Source organism: Gasterosteus aculeatus, chromosome 9, assembly GCF_964276395.1.
Source record: "Gasterosteus aculeatus chromosome 9, fGasAcu3.hap1.1, whole genome shotgun sequence".
Taxonomy (NCBI): Eukaryota; Metazoa; Chordata; class Actinopteri; order Perciformes; family Gasterosteidae; genus Gasterosteus; species Gasterosteus aculeatus.
The window spans coordinates 1,082,334-1,106,333 of record NC_135696.1 but is presented as its reverse complement, the minus strand read 5'-3'; the positions used below and the strand labels follow the sequence as shown (position 1 = coordinate 1,106,333).

Sequence of the window (24,000 nt, the reverse complement as noted above, 5' to 3'; positions counted from 1 at the left end):
GGGACCGATTTTAGGTGAGAAGGAAATGGTGTGATGGTTCCAATAAGTCAAATGGCAAAACAATGGCATGCTTAAACATGCCACTTTTTGTTTGTCCTCAGTGTAAATCACCAGTTTAACGTTTAAAGATAATTAATTAATTAATATAAATAAATAAAGTGTAATTAAGCTGAAACGCGTGTATACAAAATTTCTAAAAATAAAAATAACTAAGATCCATATTTTTTCAACAGAAATGAAATGACGTCATTGTCTTCCTGTTTTCGTACGTAAACCAGGACGGTGGTGGAGAAAAACGTTGTTTGCATGCGGGCCATGATTTGCACCGTTAAATCGTGGCCTGATGGGAAGGAGAGGAATCGACTTAAGCAACATCTGATGCGCACCCGGACGCGCACGCACACGCACACGCACGGGCACGCTCACACCAAATGAATGCAACAATAACCCCCAGTGTGTCCGTTGCCTCTCATATAGAGCTTGACCTCTCGGTTTTCTCTCTCTCTCTCTCTCCGCGCTCTCTTTGCTCCCTTTGTCTGCATCTCAGGTGAATAGCAGCCATGTGATCAAACGCCCAAGCCTCTATCCATTACCCCTCGTAAATGCAGAAGAAGAAAAAATGGGGGGAACAAAAAGCAGTGTTGTGCTGCGAAACATGGAAAAAATTGATAACAGAGAGCGATGTGTGCGTCTTTCTCCCCTTATGTCCGAGCATAGACACCAGTCGCGCACACAGAAAAAGCAGACGGGCCGCGCGGATCTCCCTGCCGCTTTTTGCTTTGTTTGCGCCTCTCGTTGCGCGTTTGCTGCACCTGGATCTCCGCCTCGGAGGTTGCTGATGGTAGGGGGCTTGTGCTTTTGGGATGATGGTGGTGTTGGTGGTGGAGGAGGAGGAGGGAAGTGGCGGGGTGCGATGGTGGAGGGATAGGGGAAAATGGGGGTGGGGTGGGTGGGGTGTGGGGAGGGAGGGGGGGTGCTTGTTTGGGGGGGACACCTCCGTGGTTGCACCCCGCCGGCCCGACCGGCACCACTGGGATCCTGCACATGAGGCCTTCCGAGGCTCGTGAAGAGTGTCCGTACTGGTCCATAGGAGGAGGCTTTCCTTGTTTGGGGGGGGGGGGGGTGTTGTGTGTGTTTTTTAATTGCAGAGAAGTGTTTAAGAGCGTGCGTATCGATCTGCGGCCCCTTCGCTGCTCCGACGCATCGGAGGGCCGAAGGAAGCTGCGGTTTAACGGAGTGTTTAGTTAGTGCAGCGCCCCCCCCCCCCCAGACCCTCCGGGGAGTCTTTACTGAAAAAACTAATTCTGAAACATAGATGGAGTTAAAGAGAAATGTTCCTTGTAACATTCTCACGTGTAAAAGAGCATTTTCGTCAACTTTTTCATAACTTCTATCATCGGGCGATGTTTGTTTAGTGACCTTCCACTGACTTTATTATTATTTTATCATTTGCTGTAAACTAAATTTGCCTTTATTCCTCTCGCGGATTATTGCATTGTAGCTGTAAAACCCCTAATGTTTTACTACTTAATTATTACAGGGTTCTACATGGCCTGGCTTTGTAATGTCGGAAATTAAAGAACGCTTTTGTGATAAAACGTGATTAAAAAGTTAGAATCCAGAACATTTTTTCTCGATACATTAAATGTTGTAATGTTTGATTCTAAGTCGAAATACTCAACAAACCTCCTAAAATCTTTATTTTTGATTAAATTCACAGCAATGCCGTAAATGACTTAAAAATAGGACCATAGAATATTTGTTTTACGTTATGTATGGGTGTTATTAATGATGTTATTAATGATGTTATTAATGATGTTATTAATGATGTTATTAATGATGTTATTAATGATGTTATTAATGATGACAATCATTTCGCTGACACCTACTAAATCGATTTTAATTGAACAAACAGAAAAAAACAGCGCCGCCTAAATAGTGTCTAACTGAGATGACCGTCGTTTGATAAAATTCAATCCATTACAATTTAAATGAAATGTTATTTTTTGCGGTAACATTTATTATTTTCTCTCTAACGAATGAAACAAGAGGCAAGAGACTTTTGATTTGCATTTCTAATGTATCGTGGTTGATTCTCACCATCGCGTCTTATTTTTCTCGTCCCGACGGGACGACGGGTAAAGACGAACCGTGACTCATTTCTGAAGATGCTCATTTTGATAAATAAGTTCTGTGGTCTTGTAATTATTTTTGGCATTTCATTAGCCTGCAGGCCTTTTTGTTGAGCCATTAAAACATCGGGCCATAACTCAGCTGAGCTCTGTTTCTAATTCTCACATGCTCTGGAATATTTTGTTTTCTCTTTTTAACAAATAACCCGTTCTAATTTTTCATTGGAATTGGACATTTCAAATAAAATAAATTGAGTTTTTGATGGAAAAATATAAATTTGAATTAAAATGAAATGAGTAAAACGAATTTCAGTCCAACCCGCTGTGCCTGTTGACATGATGTCAGCAGTGATTGAATATAGAGGCATAATTATCTATTGTATTTGTGTGATCACGTCAATAACCTCCACATTCCAAGTTGAAAACCATAGGCTTGCGTGAGACATCTTGACATTCAGACAGGTGTTTGAGCTTTGAACAAGATCTTGTACCTTCGCTGTCATTGAAGACAAAACCAATACTATTAATAGAAATGAAACAACTATCCCAAAAAGTAACTCTCCCCTTGTTTGTGTCTTGAAGCTGATTCACTTCCGATGTTTTGCTTGCTTAGGACGCAGGCTGCTGGTACGTCCTGTGTGAGAATATTCTGGGCCCTCGAGGGCAGCTGTAACTTGTTAGAAAATAGAGCTCACATGGTCGCATGAGTCTCCGCGCTAACCTGCCATGTGACTGCTGTAATGGGCCTCGCCATGGCTGAGTCAACCACTGGGTCACAAGAAGCCCGTTTCCTGCGGCTGCGTGGGGGAGAGGATGGGAGGAGGTCTCATGATCAGCCGAGGGGGGGTCAAAGAGTCAGCCTTTCAGGTGCACCTTAGTCACGGCTGTTTGTTTTTTTTCCTCTTTTCACGTGTGATCCGTTTGGGAGGGTTGAGTTCAAGGCCGAATGTTTTTAATATCGTTTCAGATGGAAAGAATGAAGCGGTCAGGTTGGATGGAAGGACAAAGGGAGTGGAGGCGGAAGGGAAACGCCCTTTTCTTCTTTTTTTTTTTGCTGTGGCCTTAATACTTGAACATCCCCCAGGGGAAATTCCTGAAATCTGACGATGGATGGAGAAAAAAAAAGGCGAGACACAGATAGTGAGTGTGTGTGAGTGTGTGTGTGTTTCTGTGTGTGCGTGCATGTGTGTGTGCGCGCGTGTGTGTGTGTGAGAGGGCGTCAGATAAGACAAGCGTGCACAGCGGTCAAATATTCACATGCTGGGTCACATTCTGCATTAAACTGATGTATAATTGGTGGAAAGCATTCATTCCATGTCAATAGGCACATTTTTGGCCTGAAATGAATGCCATCAGTTGTTCCCAATGACGGGTCTGAAATCGCAAGTCAGAAATGGCGAGGATTGGAGCTGGACCATGTTCCCTTCCTTCTCTCCGGGGCTCCCAGTTTTCATCACAAAATGTCCCCGTCATTCCCGAGGTGTGAAGTATGTCGGTCGACGAAGCGCTTTTATGATACTTTGATAAATGCAGTACTTCGACACTGCACTCTACGAAGGCCCTTTCCTCTCAGGAGTTTTTTGAAATACAAAAAAAACAAAAACGGTTAATGTTAGTGTTGTGTTTTTCCCAGGGGGAATTCCGGCTTTGCAATGAGACTATCAATAATACCGAACCTCATGTGGCTGAAATATTTAGACTTTCACATCGTCCGGTGCATGTGATGAAGAGAAGCTCTCCTCCAGCTGATGACCGAGACCTGTGCTGTGATTTCACGAGATTTCCTCGGTACGGGAGACGACATCGCTGTGGCCGCCTGAGAGGACTTGTGTGTCCGGAGCCGTCGGGGATGGCCGCGTGTCATCCTGGGTCTTCAGAAGGAACAGTGAAGGAACGTTGTGTTGGGGACTTGGGGATGAGAGGTTTGGGGACCCGTTGAGTGGCTCAGAATCATGCTTTTATTATTGTATCATGCTCGGAGGAGATTCTGGCAAATGTGCATCACACTGAGGGCTGCAGGTGTTTTCAAGCCGAGCGATGATGATGCTGCGACACGCATCCATGGCGATGAATAAAAAATGATTCTGCTATCTGACCCCTGTCACTCCTTTTCTTTTTTCTTCCCATTTTCACCCACTAAATTAGTGCAGCTGCACCACACTTAAATGGGTGCCCCTCTTTTTTCTTCTTCCTCTGGGAGTGTATGTGACCGACCATGAATCCTCTCTTTGTGCTGCGTCTGCAGAGCCCCCCCCCCCCTACCACCACCACCACCACCCACCCCCCCACTATAGTTTCTTGCCGTCTCTGGCTTTTTTTATTTGGGAGAAGAGGGGCTTCGGTTGCAACGGCGGCAGCACTGGTGAGGTGGTGGTGGTGGCGACGGAGCGGGTAACTTGTTGGACCACATTCCTGTGCAGCTGTGGAGGCTGGTGCAGGGTGGGGGTTGGGGGGTGGGGGGGGTGGAGGGCAGAGCAGGATCATCATTGCATCGCGGGGCATCATGAATGGCCTATTGTTCATCAGCTCGCTGTGTCCGCATCTCTTTGCCTCGACTGCGAGAAGGAGGGAGAGACTGAGCAAAACAAAACATGGAACCGAGAGAGACGAGGGAGCGATTTGTGGTGCTGATGAAGGAGAGAGAGATGAAGGAACCAAAAAAATAGCATAAAAATCAGTAATAGACATGCGGGTCTCTAACGCGCTCCCTGCATGGAGGATGTCGAGACTCAGGGTGTGATGGCGATGATGAAGACGGCGATGATGGCGAAGTGCACAATGGCGGCTTTCACATCTAGATTCTATGACGGTTTTGCCCCTCAGTCATACGTGCCAGCACGCCGTTTAGTCATGCATATATTCCGGCTGTTAGTCACACATAGAATTCCTCCAACGTAGGAAATGTCCTTTGTCTTGATTGCAAGAACGTTGCATTTCCGTCTAATTCACATAACAAATGTGTCACTTTGGACATATGTAGCTTTGTGAAATGAGATTGTGTTGTTTAACACGTTGTAACCTGATTATTGTACATTTCCTAATAACTCTTCGTCTCGATTGCGAGAGTCTTTGTGTGACTTTTTCTCTTTGAAATCTTAGAATGAAGTGAAGTAAACAGTAGTCAAGTAACCAGCTGGACCTAATGAACCCGGGTGAACTCCTGGCTCTTAGATCAGTCCAACTCATGAGAAACTGCAGACAGCTTCATCTATGAATTATGTGGCATCGCACTGCGGGCTGCAACTAACCGCTGATCCATCGATCTGCTGAAACTATTCTTGATTCGGATGGTGATACCGATGCCCATCAACACCTCACAAGTCCAAGATGACATCTTCAACTGGGTTTTATTTGAGCAATAGTCCAAAACCCAAATAGATTTAGTCTACAATAATATAAGACAAAGAAAGCAGAGCCTCTCTTTGGACTAACTGTTACCGGAGAGGATTTTACACTGAAAAAATGGCTCAAGCGCACGATGATTATCAAAAGAGTCGATTGATTAAATGATCAATGAGAAGTCTGAGGAGCTGCATCGCCAACCATGCCTGTTTATTTTAGTGCACATGGTGAAGTTTTGGTGTAAAAGCTGTATAGACCTATTATCACTGCCAACGCTGACGCCAATGCTCATTTGAGTCTCAAACCGACGCTCTAAACGTTCTTTAAGTCGCAACTAACTCCACATTAAACCCGCCTGCATTTCTACCACATGCTCAGAGCAGCTGGACAGTGAACCGATCGTCCACGGGGCGGCTGGGACGGGGCGGCTGGGACGGGGCGGCTGGGACGGGGCGGCTGTGGTGGTCAAACACAGTACTCGAGCTAAAAGTTGACATGAGTTAGTCATGTGAGTCATTGGTGCCTTTAGTCACGTGAACCACTGGTCACATGAGCTGTTTGTCACTTACTTACTTACTTACTTAGTCAGTTGTCGGTTAGAGCCCCCCCCCCCCCCCCCCCCCTAAGTGAGTGGTGCATAAGCTTAACCTAGTGGAAATGAATGGATGAATGAATGAATGAAACAAGCGTGTATTGAGACGCCGCCGTCCACAACTGAGGCGAGAGGGACGCCTGATTTCAGATTCAATTTTAATTCTAAGATGGTGTTTATATTGTCCCAATCTTGTCAGTGTTAAATCAACACTCAACAAAATGTTAACAATTTAACCCGGAAAAAGTGTAAAAAATAAATCTGCTCAGTGTTAAATACACTGTATGTAGAGTGTAACACTGCTGTACAGTGTCGCAAATGAATCTGATCAGTGTTTGATAAAAAATAAATACACTGTATGTAGAGTTAAAAAGTCCTTGAGGCTGTATAATGACACTTTCGTACAATTGACGCTGTAACAGTTGAATCAACGTTTTGCTGTGTAAAGCGTCACAGTTTAGACGAAGCCGCAACCTTCAACGCATTGAGGTACAAATATACGTTTGAGAGTATTTATTATGCCTCTCAACGTGACGACTGAGCCGCCGGCTCGCTGCTAACAGCGCTAACAGAGCTAACAGAGCTAAATTAGCTAACAGAGCTAACAGCGCTAAATTAGCTAACGGAGCTAACAGAGCTCAATGAGTGCAACCGATGGGAACAGTCTTCCCCTGAGGGGGGAGATGGAGGTTTGGGTGCTACGTTTTTCCAACAATATTTCTGGCTAACTTTGGGGGACTATGGAATCTTTTTCGTTTACTTTGTTGTCTTTCTCTTCATTTCATAACATTGGTATCGTGGGCTGTAACCCCAATCCTCCCAATCCTCCCCAATCCTCCCCAAATGTTACCTTTTCTTTTTTTGTACATCTTTCTAATTTCTTCTCCCTGTAAAGCACTTGGAGACTTCTGGTTTGAAAAGCATTAAGCATCTACCGGAACAAGTGATTTACTGCAACACTGTTAATATTTAACATTTCATTCTCACCTGTGGACTGTTTGCATGGGATTAACTCTGACGCGACATACCTTAAGGCATCGTTTTTGTCTGACTCAACAATCTAAAACCATAAATAAAGGGATGTATTTTATGAACACAAAGCATCTGTTTCTTGATTTTAACATTTTCAATCGAGGGCTATAACTCATGTATGAAGTTTACAAGATGTTTTCTACGTGTGTTACAGACAAAGAGAGAGAGACAAAGACAGAGAGACAGAGAAAGTAGCGCAGCCTTCCCAATAATGAGTTCTTCTTGGAACATTTAATTAGTCTGTGTGAACGAAAGAGAAAGAGGGCGAAGGCCTGAGGGCTCAAGAGGAAAGGATGACCACATGAAAGGCTCTGTTGTTGTCAGCGCCGAGGAACAGAGATAAAAGGCAACAAGACACAAGATGGATGAGATGTAGTGAGTGAGACATATGCTGATCTGTGACCTTACTTAGGTTTTATTTTGTGGAGTGTTTCCTCTGGACATGAATGCATAAGTGTAGCCTAATTTCTCTGTTGTGCGTCAATAATAGATGAGTGTATATTTTACCTGTAGAGGGTGAGACGGGCTGTTCACACAGACAGGTGTTCGGACTCATACGTTGAGGCCGGTGAGCAGACAGACGTATTCACAAGAGGGAAGAGTGCGTTAATCCGACGTACAGAAAACTCCATTTTGTGCAAAACGGAAAAACGGAAATGTTGTGATTAAATGTGAAAGGTTTCAAATGAGGATTATTGCCGCCTTGCATACTGCTATAAAAGGTCTATTGTTGTCTTTGCTGCATCAGCCTGAGACAAAGACGGAAGAAAAAAAAGATCAACGGCAAAGTGGAGAAAGACATTTCTTTCTTGGCAATAAAGGTATATTTTGAGGATAAACTTGACCTTTAATAGCACTTATAAAAAAACAACAACTGCAATTTTAAAATCAATATTGAAAATGTAGCAGTGGATTTTGCCATGTGGCCAAAAATCAGATACTGCGCCACTAGTAAACATGCAACATACAAGACTGAAAATCATAAAAAATGTCAAAAATATATTCCAAAACGGTGTCCCTCTGACACCGGGTCTCCAAATAACAAAGCAGGACTGAATGTGTTTTTAAAAGGTTTAACTTTTTACATTTACTGCTGTTATTATTATGATAAAAGTACTTTATAATAATCAAGTGGTGTACGGATCCAAAGGTTACAGCGCTGAAGCGTTCTGAATGCTCAACACTGAAACACACATTTTTACGCCGCTGTCATTGTTATTTTGAAGTCGCGTTAATGATGTTTGCAACCTGTTTTCCAGGTTGTTTGTGTTTTACTTAGTCAACACACTTATTTCAAACCCAACAATGATGTCTTTTCTGAACCTAGCAAAGTGGTTTTGTTGTGTAGTGTCTTCCTTTAGATGCACAACATTAACCACGGTTTGACTGCGGCAGAAAGGGACACCCGGAAGGAATAGTACAAAAGTATTAATATAGATAAATACCTCAAATTGTCAATTCATTTTGCACAATCCCACACTGCATTACTGATAATATTATGATAATAATCAATGATAAATTAACATATGCATCACTTTAAAGTGGCAGCTAATTGATTTTTTGATTATTTACCTGAATCTGAAATTGAACTAAAGTTATCAAATAATGAGTACAAAGAGGCATTAAATGTAAATACTGAGGTCATGAAGTATATTTTAGTTATTAGAGTAAATGTTCATCACACCATGGAGAAATTGCAGCAAACCAAGACTAGACTCAAGCCAGGAATGTTGTGTTTAATTTGCTATTCTGATTGAATTATTCTGCTGTTGAAATGTGACCGTGCCGACGTCAAAAGACGGACAGGCAGACAGACAAGAGTATCCAGAAGATGTTTTCCCTGTGGTGCTTCCCAGCCCGGGTCTGTTGGGCCTCCTCCGCTGAGCTGAGCAGTGTCGAGCAGCACACAATGCCCCTCTGTGCCCTGCTTCACAGCTCCACAACACACAACAGCTCATTATGGAACCAGAGATCCCCCTCCACGGCTCCACGGCTCCACGGCTCCCGGTGCCTAAATACTGTCCCCTGCCGAGCGCACAACACACACACGGTCACCAGCTCTGGCCGCGCAGCCCCGAGGCCACCGCGGATCTACAGGGTGTCACGCACACGAGAGCCCGCGCACACACTTAACCTACAAGAGGATGAACACACACCACCTTATTAAGAAAGATCCAAGTGGGCCATTAGAAGTCTTAACAGAGGTCGCAGAGGTCGCCCAGCTGCTCTGCCTCACGGACGCTGATGACAGGGGGGGGGGGGGGGGCGGTGCGGTTAATTAACCAGCATCAGAAAACCGCCAGTGAGCGAAGGAGGGGGGTGACAGCAGGGAGATGGGCCGACCGACGGGATGGGATGTGACGGGTCAGAGTGGCCAGGAGACAACATCTGCATTCATCGAGGAAAAGGGAGCATCTCCTCCAACTGTTTAGGGAACGCGCAGAGCCATAAAGTTGTCACCTGGTTCGGTCTTATTAGGGGTTGTAAAGACGCAAGACAGCAAAAGAAAACCACGGGGGGGTGGGGGTTAAAGCGCGACATCGCCCTTATTGTCAGTCGTGTTAATGAGAACACGTTTAGACCGTCACCTCTCAGCAGCACACGGTCCCAAAGACGCCGGCCTCTGGTCTGGATCTCGGCCTCCTTTTGTTCTGTCTGCCTAAATACTGTATTCAAGTTCATCTTTACTTAAGATAACCTATTTTATTCAACCCAATTCAGTAACCCGTTGTGGAAATGATGCTTTTATATTGTCTGGGGTTGGTTTCAAATTTGTATTCCCCTCAAAACAAAGCAGGTCCTTTTGTCGCTGGTTGCACGATACAGTTCACCCTCTGAAGCAGCCGCAACATGATGAACAACTGGAAAATGTTTTCCTTCATCATGAAGAAGGAAACCAAATGTTCTTTTCCCCATTCCAGTCGTAGACAGTATATTTTGGATCCTTTAAGAGGTCTCGACCCGTAGGTTGGGACGCACTGTTCAAAAGTACGAAAAGTGTCCAGAAGAATTGTTTAATTTGAGTGAGTGATATTTTAAACATGCTGACTTTGGTACAGGGTTAAAAAAAAAAAAGCAAAAACAAGAAACGCACAGAGACCAGTGGTCACACGTTGTTACTCTCTGTGTAATCGCTCTCAGACCACACGAGGGAGCTGCTTCTACGGCCAGAACCTCTGTCCTCCGCCTCTTTGCAGCTGGGCGGACTTCAGCGCCTCCTGCTGGTGCTCATATGATGACTGCTTCTCCCTCTTATTCCTCCAAAATAATTGTAGCTTTAATCCCTGTGCGCCCAGTTTATGTGTGTATTGTAAACCGTGGAATGAGTTTTTTGTTTTTCGGGGTAAAAGTTTATCGTTTGGTTCATATTGTATCCGACTTCCCTCCATGTACAAGTGACCGGGCGCTCTGCAATGATCAGCTTGGCTACATTTTATATAATGTGTTGTCAACCCGAGATCGGTGGGTTTCCTTCCCTTAGCAACAACTAGAAGTCGGAAAAAACAATGTGTACCAACTGTACTCATGTTAGGTGTAACCTAGCAACCATCAGTGTCAGTGGCAGTGTGCCTGGGTGTTCAGCTCAGCCTCCGACTCAGACATCCCCAGACAAGAAATAGACACTTACCCATGAACCGCACTGCACATGGCAATAATAAGCAGTTCAGTGGCTCACGCTCCTTAACAAGTAACTAAAAGAGTCTACAGCCATGTGAGGATTTGAGCTAAATGCTAACATCAGCATGCTAACATGCTCACACTGACTGATGCTAAAAAGTATCATCTTAGCTTATGATAATAATTTGCACTAAACTCAATGTATGACTGAGGCTGATTGGCATTAGTCTCACAGATTCCCGGTCAGATAATTCTCATTTTTGGATGTGTTTGGATCCAAAGTCCAGACAAGTAGGTTTTTTGTGATCTTGTCTGTTCAGAAAAAAGGGGGTGACCGGCATTAAGTAGAGACTCCACAGGGACAGTTTGAGCATCAACAAAACAACGTTGTTCACACTGTTGCAAAGTGTCTGTATCTATTGGTCAAAGTAAGAATAAAGTGCTTGTAAAAGTAACAGAACTCAAGCTGGAAAACAGAAGTTCAAAATACCGAAATATTTTATTTTTTACACAGAGAAAATAATTCTGCTGAAGTTTGCATTTGTGTCAGAACCCCTTTAAATTGAATTTTCACATATTATTTATGTATATGATGCATAATCATTTCAAAGTTAAAACAACATCTTATATAATATTTACAAAAAAAAACTTGACTTTACTGCAGATCATACACTGTCAAATGAACTAAAACAAGCAAGAACGTTTTCAAGATACCTCATGATTTGAGAGACATACCCAGTGGCCATTTTCCAAAGAAGATGAGCTATGCGTCCTTTAGATGCTGATGTTACAGGAAGTGGACACTACCTGGAACCAGAGAAAGTCGTGATCGAAAGCAGAGTGGATTTTACGGCAGCTGCAGAAAATGATTTATTTTCAAACTATTTCAATACTTTGGTTGGAAGCACACAGACGAAGAGAGGAAACAAATGTATGGGCAGCCATTACCATCGATCAAACCCCTGACTCTCTGCTGATGTATAAAGGTAAGGTGGGCTGTAGTCTGTCAAGGCTGATCTGATTCTCTGAGTCCAGAACACACAGCATCTCCACCTTCTGCTCCTCCACAAATGTCTCTTTGAATCCCACGTGAATGTCATCCCTTATCTTTACCTCTCGGTCACCTCTTATTTTCAGCCCTGCCTCGTCTTTCACCTCCTCCTCGTCGTCCCCGCAGCACAGGGCCACCTCGTTCTCGTAGCAGAACGCGCTGGGGGAGTGAGGCGCCAGGAGGTGGCGGCCTGCCCTCTGGGCGAATGGCGACGGCGACCGGGAGTAACTCGAGCTGGAGGAGGAGGACTCCCCGCCACGACCCATCATCTGGTTCAGTTCCCTGGCACTACAGTGAGGCGTGGATGGCACTTCGTAGGACTTGTGGAAGCGGGAGTAATCCACCTGGTAGCGGTCACCCTTCTCGAAGACCACGGGCTCAAAGCGGTGACCCCACAGAATCTCCTTGGACAGGTAGGAGCTGCGGGCCTGGGTGGTCATGGCTGTGGCCTCCACCATCCCCTCCAGGATGACCACGATCTCAAAGTCCTCCTTGAGCAGGTCGCTGCGGCTCACGTCATACAGAGGACTGGTCTTGTTGATCTCGTGGACCACCACCAACGGGGACACCAGGAACAGCCGGTCCAGCCCGTCGTCGTAGCCGACATCAATGTCCGTTTGCTCCAAAGGGAGGTACTCGCCCTCCGCCGTCACGTGCGGCTTAATGAGCTGCGCGCGGACGTGCGCTTCGACGATGTGGCTCTTGCGCATGTTTCCCAGGCGCCACATGAGGCACAGCTTGCCATCTCTCAACGCGATGACGGCGTAATGCGAGAAGAGCAAGGTCTGCGCCCGCTTCTTGGGCCGCACCATCTTTGCCATGATGGTGCCGATCATGAAGGAGTCAATAATGCAGCCCACGATGGACTGGACCACCACAGTCACCACGGCGACCGGGCACTCCTCGGTCACACACCGGAAACCGTATCCGATGGTGGTCTGGGTCTCTATGGAGAAGAGGAAGGCGCCAATGAAACCTTGGATGTGGAGAATGCACGGCCGCCATTCGTCCTCTCCGTTGGCTCCAGGATCCCCTTCCTTCGCGGGCACGCGGAGGCTAAAGTCTCCGTGAATGAGCGCCACCCCCCAGAAGACCACGGCAAACAGCAGCCAGGACAGAAGGAAGGTGGTGGTGAAAATAAGCAGCAGATAACGCCAGCGTATGTCCACGCAGGTGGTGAAGATGTCCGCCAGGTAGCGCCGCGGCTTGTCCTCCATGTTGTTGAACACCACGTTGCACTGGCCGTTCTTCTTCACAAAGCGGCTGCGCAGGCGGCCGGTGCCCAGATCCAGGCCCAGGCGGCAGGCAGGTGAAGCGCGGCAGCTGTTGTGGATGATGGGCTCCTTCGTCACCCTCAGAGATAAGGCCCCTCTGGCCTCGTCAACTCCTGGACAATCCCCCACTTCTCCTCCTTCTTCAGTCCGCATGCAGGCCCCCGACAGCGTCTGCTGGGTCAGGGGACTGTGGCCGTTGTGGAGGCCCAAGGTGGAGATCTTCAGGGGATCTTCGTCTGTGGAAACGATGCTGTATCTGGAAGAAGAGAGGGGAGAGCGCTTATCAAGGGGAATTGGCATCGTAGAAAGCTCTAAAAACCTTTCACGTTTAACACAACGAGAGAAAATGCTTGGCTCTTATTCAAACAATACTACACAGTTCATGTGTTACTAGTGAACGGGGAGCAAATACTTTACCCTGGAAACTCTTTAAATATAGAGCATCTCCCCTAGTGCAGCTCAATTGATGCCGCTTCAACATGTGAAAAAATCCAAAGCTTGATGCACGGCCTGGTTATGGTTGCTAAGCTACGGTTTCCAACAGTTAATGGTATTTGTTGCTGCCCTTTGCTTTATAAAGGGTTTACCAATTACAATTAATGTCTTTATATGTTACATACAGTTATAAGTTGTTATCTTGAAAATGATCTGTGTTGCCAGGCTTGAAAAGTGCTCATATTTCATTCATTCAGTCCTAAATAAATCATAAATCCTCATGAGTCTCACACTTTCTAAATAAGCCACCCGGTATGCTGATGTGAATGACATTGAGCAATGAAAACACACTGTAATAAAGAGTTAATCACAGTTACACAAGCTAATAAACTCAAGGAAGGGTGAAGGGCAAAAACAAGTAAGCCGTCTGCATGGAAGTATAAATGTTTATCGATGCTGAGTTTCTGTGATAGTCCTTCAAGTCGGCAGGTATTAGTATTTATAATAGTTCATATATGTGTTGTCCAGGTGCCGCAATGTTAAGTTATTGCTTTGTCCATTTTTCACAGACTGGCAACCCAAACGGTATTCTAAATAATGACTTATATTGGGCTATTGACTAGCAGGTAATAATTAGTTAACGGTTATAAACCATTCCGCTTTTGAAAGCAGTATGTATGTGTAATATGTTCAGAGTTGTGGTGGCAGCAGTAATTTGTGATTACTAAGTGACGTGCAACAAAAAAAAAGCCACAACTTTTTACTTTTCTTCAACACAAGAGCAGCGGCACTGACACCGTTCTATTGGGCGTCCTCTCTTACCTATTGACCCGCACCGCTCCCATGGCACCGGCGAGCATCAGGCTGTGTCTGCGGGGGCAGTAATGTAGGCTGGGGCGGGCAGTTCCAACCATTAAAGTAGTGTTGCTGGACGGGAAGGCAGTGTGAGCTCAGGTGCTTCTTGCATTCGTTGTCAGCGCATCCTTTTCATGATAAATGTTCTGTGAACAAAAGAACATTCGATTGTAATCGATATAGCTAATTCCTGCACACCACTACAAAACCGCCAACACGCTCCAAATGCCATTTTTGGTTAATCTTTGGCTAATTTTTATTTGGCACAGCCTTCTTAGCACGCTAACATGCGTGAATGGACATAACCATGGTAACATCTGGCAAATAGCAGCAGTACAGCTGAGGCTGATGAGATAGTAAGTCATTTAATGTAAGATCATCCAAGAGCTGCTGAAATGACTTCGGTCCGGGCCAAAGGGGGGATCGTTGACCTCCACAGCGCTAAGTCGCAAGCTCGACTAAAAATCCATAATCAAATATCTCTCTGTGCAAATGTCTTCTTTGCCCTAATGCAGGGAGCAGACCAGACAGCTTTTGGTGATGAAAGCATATTGATTAGGTACTTGCTAGTGTTTAGCCTTAGGGACCTTCATGGCCAACCAGTGGTGGAAAACCAGACAGGCAGTGGACGCACAAAGGTCTAACAGAGAGATGAATCAGTGTGAAGCTACTGTTAGCGGAACAATTGATCTGCTGTTTGGCCCGATGACAAGGTCAAAGGGTGATTTCGCTCAGCGTATTATGTCACCAACCTGGAAACAAAGAGAAGCAAAAAGCACTGGCTTGCATAACCAGTAGAAAGCCAATCGCACGCAGCATTAAAGGGCAGCTTTTGTTTATGTTTCATGCTACCTAAATCCCTTCAGCTGACGTCAGGAAAGTAACAGTTGACAATAAAAAGTAGGACTAGATTGTCTTGGGAACATCTCTGACAACTTTTCTTTTAAACGCCTTCTAGCTGTCAAAAACAAGGGCGAGCAAACACACAGACACATGCATATTGTGATGGGCTCTGTTGTCGTGCAATGCAACGCTTGCGTATGTGATGCTTCCACACTCTTTTTCTTGTTACACCGAGGACAGATGTCAGGGACTGGCTGCTGATTAGCTGGATGAACAGGGATCGTTGACTGGATAATCCAGATGATTACGTCAGATTGGTAACCCCCCACAGCTGGAGGAGAGAAGTCCTAACCCTTTCTTACAGAGTCCTTAAAGACGACGGCCAATATGCCAATGTGGTCACGGCGTAAGTGAGGGTCAGTGCCAGCAGCATCAGGACAGGGATGAGGACAGAACCACACGGCTCACATGCCAGTCCGCCTGAGTGAAAGACGTCTTCTGTGCAGTTCATTTTATGATGTTGGTCTTACTGTAATTTATTGGGTTAATTACAAGAAACAGCTCTTTATCAAAAACATGCAACATGCCTTTTTTTAAATAATTTGTTTTTATAAGCACAATTCAGTGTTTATTCCAAAGAAAATTTCAAAATGTTTTACCCGAAACAGTAAACCAAAGGCATCCATGCTCCATGTCCACTAAACAGCTCTGCTTTGCACGACATCTTTGTCATCTCCATGACAACTGAGCACATTCCGTCCAGACACAAAGCTACTGAGTGATCCTCGAGTCAAGACCGTTTCTATCCAAAACGGCCACTACGACGAAAATGATGCCACCTGCTCTCAAGATAATAATGATAAGCTTCACAAATGCGTCACGTGTCGCAGGAGCGACACGCCGCTCCATCGCACTGGAATTTATGTTATGGATTAGAATGTGGGACTAATCAAAGACGAAATCTGTGATCGTCTCGTTCCTCCCCAGTGGAGCTTTGTTTACATGTTAACGCACAACGTTGAACCTGATTGTTTCAAAGTTTGTGGCTGTAAACGCTTTGCGAATGTACAGTACATTAGTAACTGCACCCTGGATGACCAATAAGTACGACCGTTAACTCAAATGGAGCCTGTATTAGCCGTAGGAACAACTCTCTTCTCCCTCTCTGGGGCTGATTTGAAGTGTGTGTGTGTGTGTGTATTTCCGTGTGTGTGTGTGTGTGTTGTGATGTGATGGTTTGTCACGTGAGACAACCTGGCAAGAGGAAAGGAGGTGGTCAACGGACCGAGGAGATGAGGAGTAAATAAGCCAGTCGATTAAGTGGAATTCATTGGTAGAAATGTTATGAAACGCGGGTTTTTCATCAGTGTATCATCACCCAAAACTAATTCTTTTTTGTTGATATAAATTAATCATTGTGTATTTATTAGCTTAGAATGATTTTTTTTATATGCAAGCGGATTTTGACACCTTTATTGGCTCCATGGTGTTTCTGCAGGAAGAAACCAAACACTGGCTTTTGGGGGATTGCCTTCTGCGTTTCTAAATGACAGCTGTCAATCACATCGTAGCCATGGAGCATGCTCTGAAGGGACTGTCATTTACTAAATCATGCTGTATCAAAGAAGACTCAAGAATAGAGGATTGACCCACGCTTACAACGTTAACAAGTAATTGTCTAATTTCTTTTTGCCGTTGAAGGAGTCGTTGCAAGAACGCAGTTTAAGGCACTTCCTCGTCGGACACGGAGGTTACTGCCTGGTCTCTGTTTAGTTGATGTAACGATCGGCAATTTCAGCGTTGGATGCCACCAAATCCTGCGTACCGATCCTTCAAATCAGCCCATACATTCATAAAGAAGCTGAACCTGCACTAGACCACAGCTGTCCACAAATACCCACTATTGATATTATTACGCAGTGTGTGGCAGGCTGTGACGTAGCTCTCATCCAGGTACGTCAGTGGAACTAAACTGACATATATTACAGAATAATCTCGTGCAGAGGAAAAGTATGGAAGGAGCACTTGTCAAATACCGGATTAGTGTGTCCCTTAATCTCCTGATCCAAACAACAATATGAAAGGTGGACGGCAGTTGGTGTGTGACCTGCTTTAAGCCCTTTTGTGTAATCTGAGATCTGAGGATATGAGAAAGAGGAGAGAGGAATGCGGAAAAAAAGGAATAAGGACTGTGAGGTCCTGCAGGTTGGACAGTGTGAGAAAAAAAACAATACAGATTAAGATGACGAGATTATGATGTCAGACATTGTTACTACAACGCGTAATGCCATTTACAGAAAAGTCAAAGCTTTTCATACGAACGCACGCCAGAGTTGTAAATCTTTGACAAAGGAATGTGTGAGAATGTGTGAGAGTGCTGCATTTCATCACGGCCTGTGTTCAGCGCTCGGTCCTTCTCATTTTCTGTATCTTTGTATCTGTGTCATGACTTCAAGATGACATTGATCACTAAGCACAGCAGTCGGTCCTCACAGTGTCCTAGAAAGATGTGGAAATGTGTGCGTAACAGCCGCATACTTATTCTCACAGGTCCTCCCACGCACACCAAGGACACACGCAAACAAACCACTAATAACTCTTAAAAGTAATACGTGAACAATGGAGAGTAGAACATTTGTCTTCTCTACTACAACTAAATACATTAACTCAAGTGTTGTACTTGAACACAGTTTTGAGGTGCTTCTACTGAAGTATTTATGTTTTCTGCTCATTTGTACTTTTATTGCTCTGAATTTCCAAAGCAAATATTAAACATTTGTTTTATTAGCATAGTGTCAGAATAGAATAAAGTCAGAATCACTGTCAGAAGAACCATTTCAAAGATATAATATTACTGTATTAAAACTTTTAAAGTATTACTTGTAATGGATTACATCTATAGTGAAGTTTCCATCCTTGCACATTGTTGAAGGAGGTCAACGGCTCACGCGGCGCCACTAGAAGTTATGACGGGGCGGTTTGCAAACTCAGCAGCAGCTATGACGTGAATCGGTTTCATTGAGGCCACAGGAGCTGTCCAGTGCTGGAAATCAATCCAAAGCCTGCAGGAATAATCGACAGCTGGGAGCAGAGAGGTGGTGGGAGGGAGGCGTAGGGAGAGGAGATGAGTATAACCCTAACCTTGAAAAAGGATTTTGGCCTTTAACATCTTTTCCTCTATCTGTTGATGCTCCCCGAATATTTTACAGCCCACTTACGCAGCCACATGAACGCTTTATCAAAGTAAGCTTGTTTTTTCGGAATAGTTAGAACAAGTTAGGGGGAGACAAACTAACACCGGGCTCACCAAGGTGTTTGAAATGTTTTAGCTGCAGTCAGGAAAGTAAACAACCTAAAATTCTTGATAATTAGAACATTTTAAATAAGCATTTTGGGGTTATACATTTTCTTCAAATCATCCCAGAAGAGCCATCAGGCATTACCAATATGAAAGATACGATTAGGAAGATATCAACTCTTACCCTGGTGTTTCTGTCACTCGTAAATTAACATCAGATTTCATCCTCGAGACGACGGAGTTGTTCCTCCCTTCTCTGTTTCTTCAATAAACAAGCTGTGGTCATAAACGTTCTCCCAAATTTCTGTTGAACAAACTTGAGCACGTCTCCAGTCGGAGCTCCATAGTATCCTGTTGGTTGTTCATCTGCTGCGATCACCGCCAGTGTGCGTGTGTGTTTGTGTGTTTGTGTGTGTGTGGGGGAGAGAGAGGCAGCAAGAGAGAGAGAGAGAGAGAGAGAGAGAGAGAGAGAGAGAGAGAGAGAGAGAGAGAGAGAGAGAGAGAGAGCTGTGATCATGGTCCTCTGTACAGAGAGAGAGAGAGGAATAGATATGCATGGTATAAATGTCTATCAGTCGTATATATATATATATATATATATATATATATATATATATATATATATATATATATATATATATATATATATATATATATGTATGTTATTGTTTTACCAGAGTGTGGCGATGTGGACTGTAAGATTTTGAATTTATCCCACTTTGACTTTGACGCACGTCCATCAAAAACACATGATGGAAGACTTTAGTAAATCCAAAATATTTCTGTATTTAGTGGTTAGAACTCTGCAGTACAAAATGCAGGTTTATTTGGGTCATTTGAGAGATCGTTAGTGTGAATACATTTATTTAGTTCTGAAAATGAGTTTAGGGATTGACTTGTTGGTCTTGACAGGAACCCCCCTCCCTCCCTGCCCTGTTCTCTACATATTTATTATTTCAATTTTCTCAAATACGGTGATTTAGCTTATTTTTTAGTCTCCTCCTGAAGACCAACCCAGAGGCAGAAGAGAGTACTCCCGGTCCGCAGCTTCCTCCTCCTCACCCTCTGTCCTGCATCTCGGCGGCGAGCAGCATCACCCCCCCCCCAAAAAAAGTGATTATTTTAATCTTTTCAACTCATCGCTCATCAGTTTCTTTTACTTGGTACTGCGCAACGACAAGTGAAAACGACAGCGTCCTTGAGTCCCCCTGGTCGCTGTCATCTGTCTCAGAAACATTTGCACGCAGTCGCATGCCAAGACAGGAGATTAAGTAGTTAACGTGTTATGCCTCCCGAAACACAAGTTACATAATGGTGATTTGTGTTTATGTCCTTTCGCAATTACTGGAACCTTAATTTGTACGAATAACGAATTAAAAACATGTGTGGTGGACCTGCAGGTAGCAGAGACTCTGCAGCGACATGATTCATCCATTTTTAGTCTTTAACTTTTAGTCTTTTCTACTTCATTTGTCTATTATTTGCTGTTTCCAGCTCCTCAAATGTGCTGATTTGCTGCTCACAAAAGAAGCAGTTTTTAAAATGTCACTTTACTGTAGACCCCGGCTCTGGGAAATGAGGATTGGCGTTTTGCTAAATATTCTTTATAGATTCAAGCAATTAATGCATAGTATAACAAATCATTAGCTGCACCTACATGTATAGGTTAAAGTGTGACAATATATTCTGGGATGACATGAGGCTGTGTGGAGCCACCAATCTTAATAGCTCTTACAAAAAAAAGAGGGATTTTCTTTTGGCAGACTTGTTGATGTTTGATTTGTTTGTTTGTTTGTGCGTGCGTGCGTGCGTGCGCCAAATAATCTCTCCTGCTTTCCTTACTGATAACTATTCATCCCAGAAATAGAAATAGAAAGAACAGACCAAAATGAAGAATCGGCTTCCGCTGCAGCAAGAACCCTTTTGTAGTGTACAGATGAAACGCTCAGTCTCTGAAAATATATTTAAAAAAAACATTAATAAAGTAAAAAACAAATGTTGATCGCCCATTGCAGTGCCAGCGAGGCCGACTATGCTTTCTCATCTCAGACCTCTTTGAGGTGTTATTGCCAATCAGACGCATTTCTTTAGTTTCCATGGAAACAACATTTTCTCTTCTTTTGCTAGCCTATAAATACTGTCCCTCTCCACGTGGTTTATTTATAAACCTACCTTCTTTTTAGCTCCATGAGACAACAGGTGGGTCTCGCGCTACGTAGGAGAGGAGTGTGGGCACCGGTCAGGGGTCATAAGGGATCCAATGAGAGGAAGGAACACAATGTCCTCCGTGTAACCAATCTGGAGGAAAGTTGTTACTGTTGCGCTAATGAAGGAGGCAGGTCGACGAGTCCAGCAGACAGAAAGTTTTCCAATCGAACACAAAGTGCAACTTACCCTTGAGAAACGAAGGTGCGACGCACACGTTAGAATGCGATAAACAGCGATGCGTCAGCAGGTTGCTCTCAAAAAAACTCTCAAATGAGAACGTTTTAAGTTGTTAAGTCGGGACTGAGGGGAGGGAAAGACCATCCGTGTGTAGAAAGAGCACACAGGACCAAATCTCATTGCAGCCCTATTTAATGACTCCCCCTTCAAATGCCACAAGAACCAGGAAACCTCATTTCTTTAAAAAAGCAGGCCGAGGAGGAGGAGGGGGGGGGATGAAGGGCGAGAGGAAGGCAGGAAAGTGCAATCGTTCCCAGCGGATTTACTCTAAATAAAAACTGTATACAGAACTGTAACACCAGACAACCCCAAGAACCTGGGAGATGTTGTGTACACAACTGCTGTGGGCATTTCTTTCATTTCTCTCAATGAATAAAACAGAACATATTGAAAATTAAACTATATCTACAAGATTCATGTCAGACCTGGACTTAAAAGAGGACTCCGGGGCAGAAGGGGGAACAGAATAGGCCGTCTTTATTACGTTCTCCCACTCTATTGCGATAAAAGAAGGAGCTATATGAAAAAAAAACATAAGAAACCTATTAACAAAATCTGAAAGAAATGATCTATAAACGCAAATACTTCATGGTGGAGCGTTTTTGGTCAGGTCACGTCTTTCCTGACAAAACGTTTGCATGGGACAGGACTCCAGCGGACAAAGGTCCCGTGTGGCGGCTGTTAAAGATTGATAATGATTTAGAATCTTAGGTCCTCGTGGACAGAGGACGCCTTTGGGGTAGAGACAATGTTCTGCCTGTTAAGGTTGTTGAATGCAGAAGGTTGTCCAGAGCAGAAATACAAGTAACAATCGATACTGGCCTTGGGTGGAAGGTTAGGAGTGCAGGATCAATTGTTGCCCTGTATTCTGACGTGATTGATTATGGAGATTTAATTAATATACAGTTTAATTAACTATGATTAGTCTTAAAGTAAGAAACTCAGTTACAGGGTTTATTTTTCTACCAAGTGGGCCTGTTTCCTCTGTTATTTATAGACAAAGGGGTGCAGAGGGACACAATCGATTGCATGTGACGTAAAACCCACCAACAGTAAAAGCTGAGCACGGTGCATGTGGGCGTCTCAGCCTCCCTCCGGCAAAATCTAATTTATTGAAGGAAAACATTGTAAAAGCAACTTGTGATTTGACCATAGTAGTCTCAAGTCAAAACGTATCAAATGAACATATGAACGTAACAACAAATCTCCACATTTGCTCCATTATATTCCTGAATTTTTTTGAGCGTTTATTCAAAATAACGGTCATTCCCAAAAACTTGATTTTGCAGGAGATTTTATTTTAGTCGGCAAATAAATTTGCTGTATTTCACCCAGTCTTTTATCTAGCGTTTGTATCGTTTACCTACACAAGAAAGTCTTAATGTTTGTGTTGTTCTAATAATTGATACCAACTTTTAACACTGAATTAAATATGAACTATAAACTCCACCTAAACGTATTTGGTCTGTATATTTTTTCATTAATACTTGCATAAGATAAAATGAAATAAAAATGAAGTTATGATTCTTCACATGTATATCTCTTCCATTCATCTATATATATATATATATATATATATATATATATATATATGCATGTTGGGGTTTGTGAATAAAAGAAAATGGTTCACAGAAAGGATTTCTGGAAATGCTTCAGTAGGGACCCTCCATAAATTCCATTCTAACAATCCCATGATGCAAAGCGTCAAAAGCAAGTACAATCACACAATACTCAACCAGTTAGCCAGCACAGATAATGACTATATAAATAAATAGGATAAATAAATATAAAAATGCCTGAATAAACAAATGCTGAAATAAACACATAAATATTTAAATGTTGAAATACATGCTGGAATAAATAAATACGAGTAGTATAAATAAATAAATGCTGAAATAAATATATTAAAAAATAAATGAAATAGTGTATAAATAAATGCGGAAATAAATATAGAGATAAATAAATGAATACATCGATAAATAAAAGTTGATAATTAAAAAGGCCATAAACAAATACATGTCATACATTTATTTCTACATTTCTGTTCTCCTACATGTATTAATTTATTTATGTGTCTATTTACTGATGAGGTGGGAGGTCCTAACCTCTGTCTAAAGCATGATTGGTCACAGGAGTTTGATTGCTTCTGCCTTGCACATGTCGTTGAAGTTGAATAGCTCACCTGTAGCACAAGCGGTCGGTAGCACTTATTTTAACATGACATTGTTTTTACAATCCATTTCAAATCAAATACAATCATTAGACGATTTAGAGAACCGAGTTAAGAAGGCCGGATAAAGAGAAGTCATTTTCTGTCCTCCATAGTTAGCAATGAACGTGATTGGTTGCTGTCTCAACACACACAGGTAGCGGTGGAAAGGTTCACGTGGGAGTGACTTCAGACACAACAAAAGTAGCTCTTTTGTCCCCCCTCTTTGTGGCCCCACTGTCAGGTTAACCATCTGTGCGGCGAGCACCACCACCGCCCATCGGACATCTGCCGGGACGAGTCCGTGCCGTGTATCTCTTTCTATGGCGATATTTGATAGGATGGGCCGATGTCAGAACCAATGAATGGTAGTTTCCTAAAATAAAATAAAAACCTTTGTAGCCTGCATGACCGCACCACAACATGTCCGCCTCGCTGTGAGGAAACTGAGCTTTCGATAAAGGAAAACACTTGGAAATAAACCTTTTTCCTACGAAGACTTTGGATGAAATGCATGAGGTGGAGTGTCACTGTTAGGTAAGCCTACGTCTATGTGCAACTGTAACTGATGTTGGAGGATTTCTTCCACGTAATGATTACATTATACCCTGAATGTTTACTGCTCAGAGGTGTAAAGGGATACCAACAATAGAGGTGTGTATTTCATCCTGCGGGTCATCACAGTGCTCACAGACTCCTCTTAAAAGAGACTGACTCGAGTTCTATTAATTAAACATCACAAATATACTTTCTAAAATGTGTATCAGCTTGTTTGCAATGGAAATATAGATATCCCCAAAATGAACAACAAATCTTTCTAAGCCTGTCTAATCATAACTAATAAGAGTTTTGATGAGAGCTGTTATTGATACTA

At 43.5% G+C, this 24,000-nt stretch overlaps 1 protein-coding gene across 1 annotated transcript; it reads right to left on the bottom strand.

Moving 5' to 3' along the window:
- Positions 1–11,196: 11,196 nt before the first annotated feature.
- LOC120825810 (ATP-sensitive inward rectifier potassium channel 12) lies at positions 11,197–18,868 on the bottom strand. The gene is made up of 3 exons (XM_040187650.2): positions 18,657–18,868; positions 14,299–14,477; positions 11,197–13,297 (listed from the first exon to the last, which is right to left on the bottom strand). Exons 2-3 carry the CDS (start codon positions 14,388–14,390, stop codon positions 11,671–11,673), a joined length of 1,719 nt encoding a protein of 572 aa, XP_040043584.2. The 5' UTR covers positions 14,391–14,477; positions 18,657–18,868; the 3' UTR covers positions 11,197–11,670.
- Between the last annotated feature and the right edge of the window lie 5,132 nt (positions 18,869–24,000).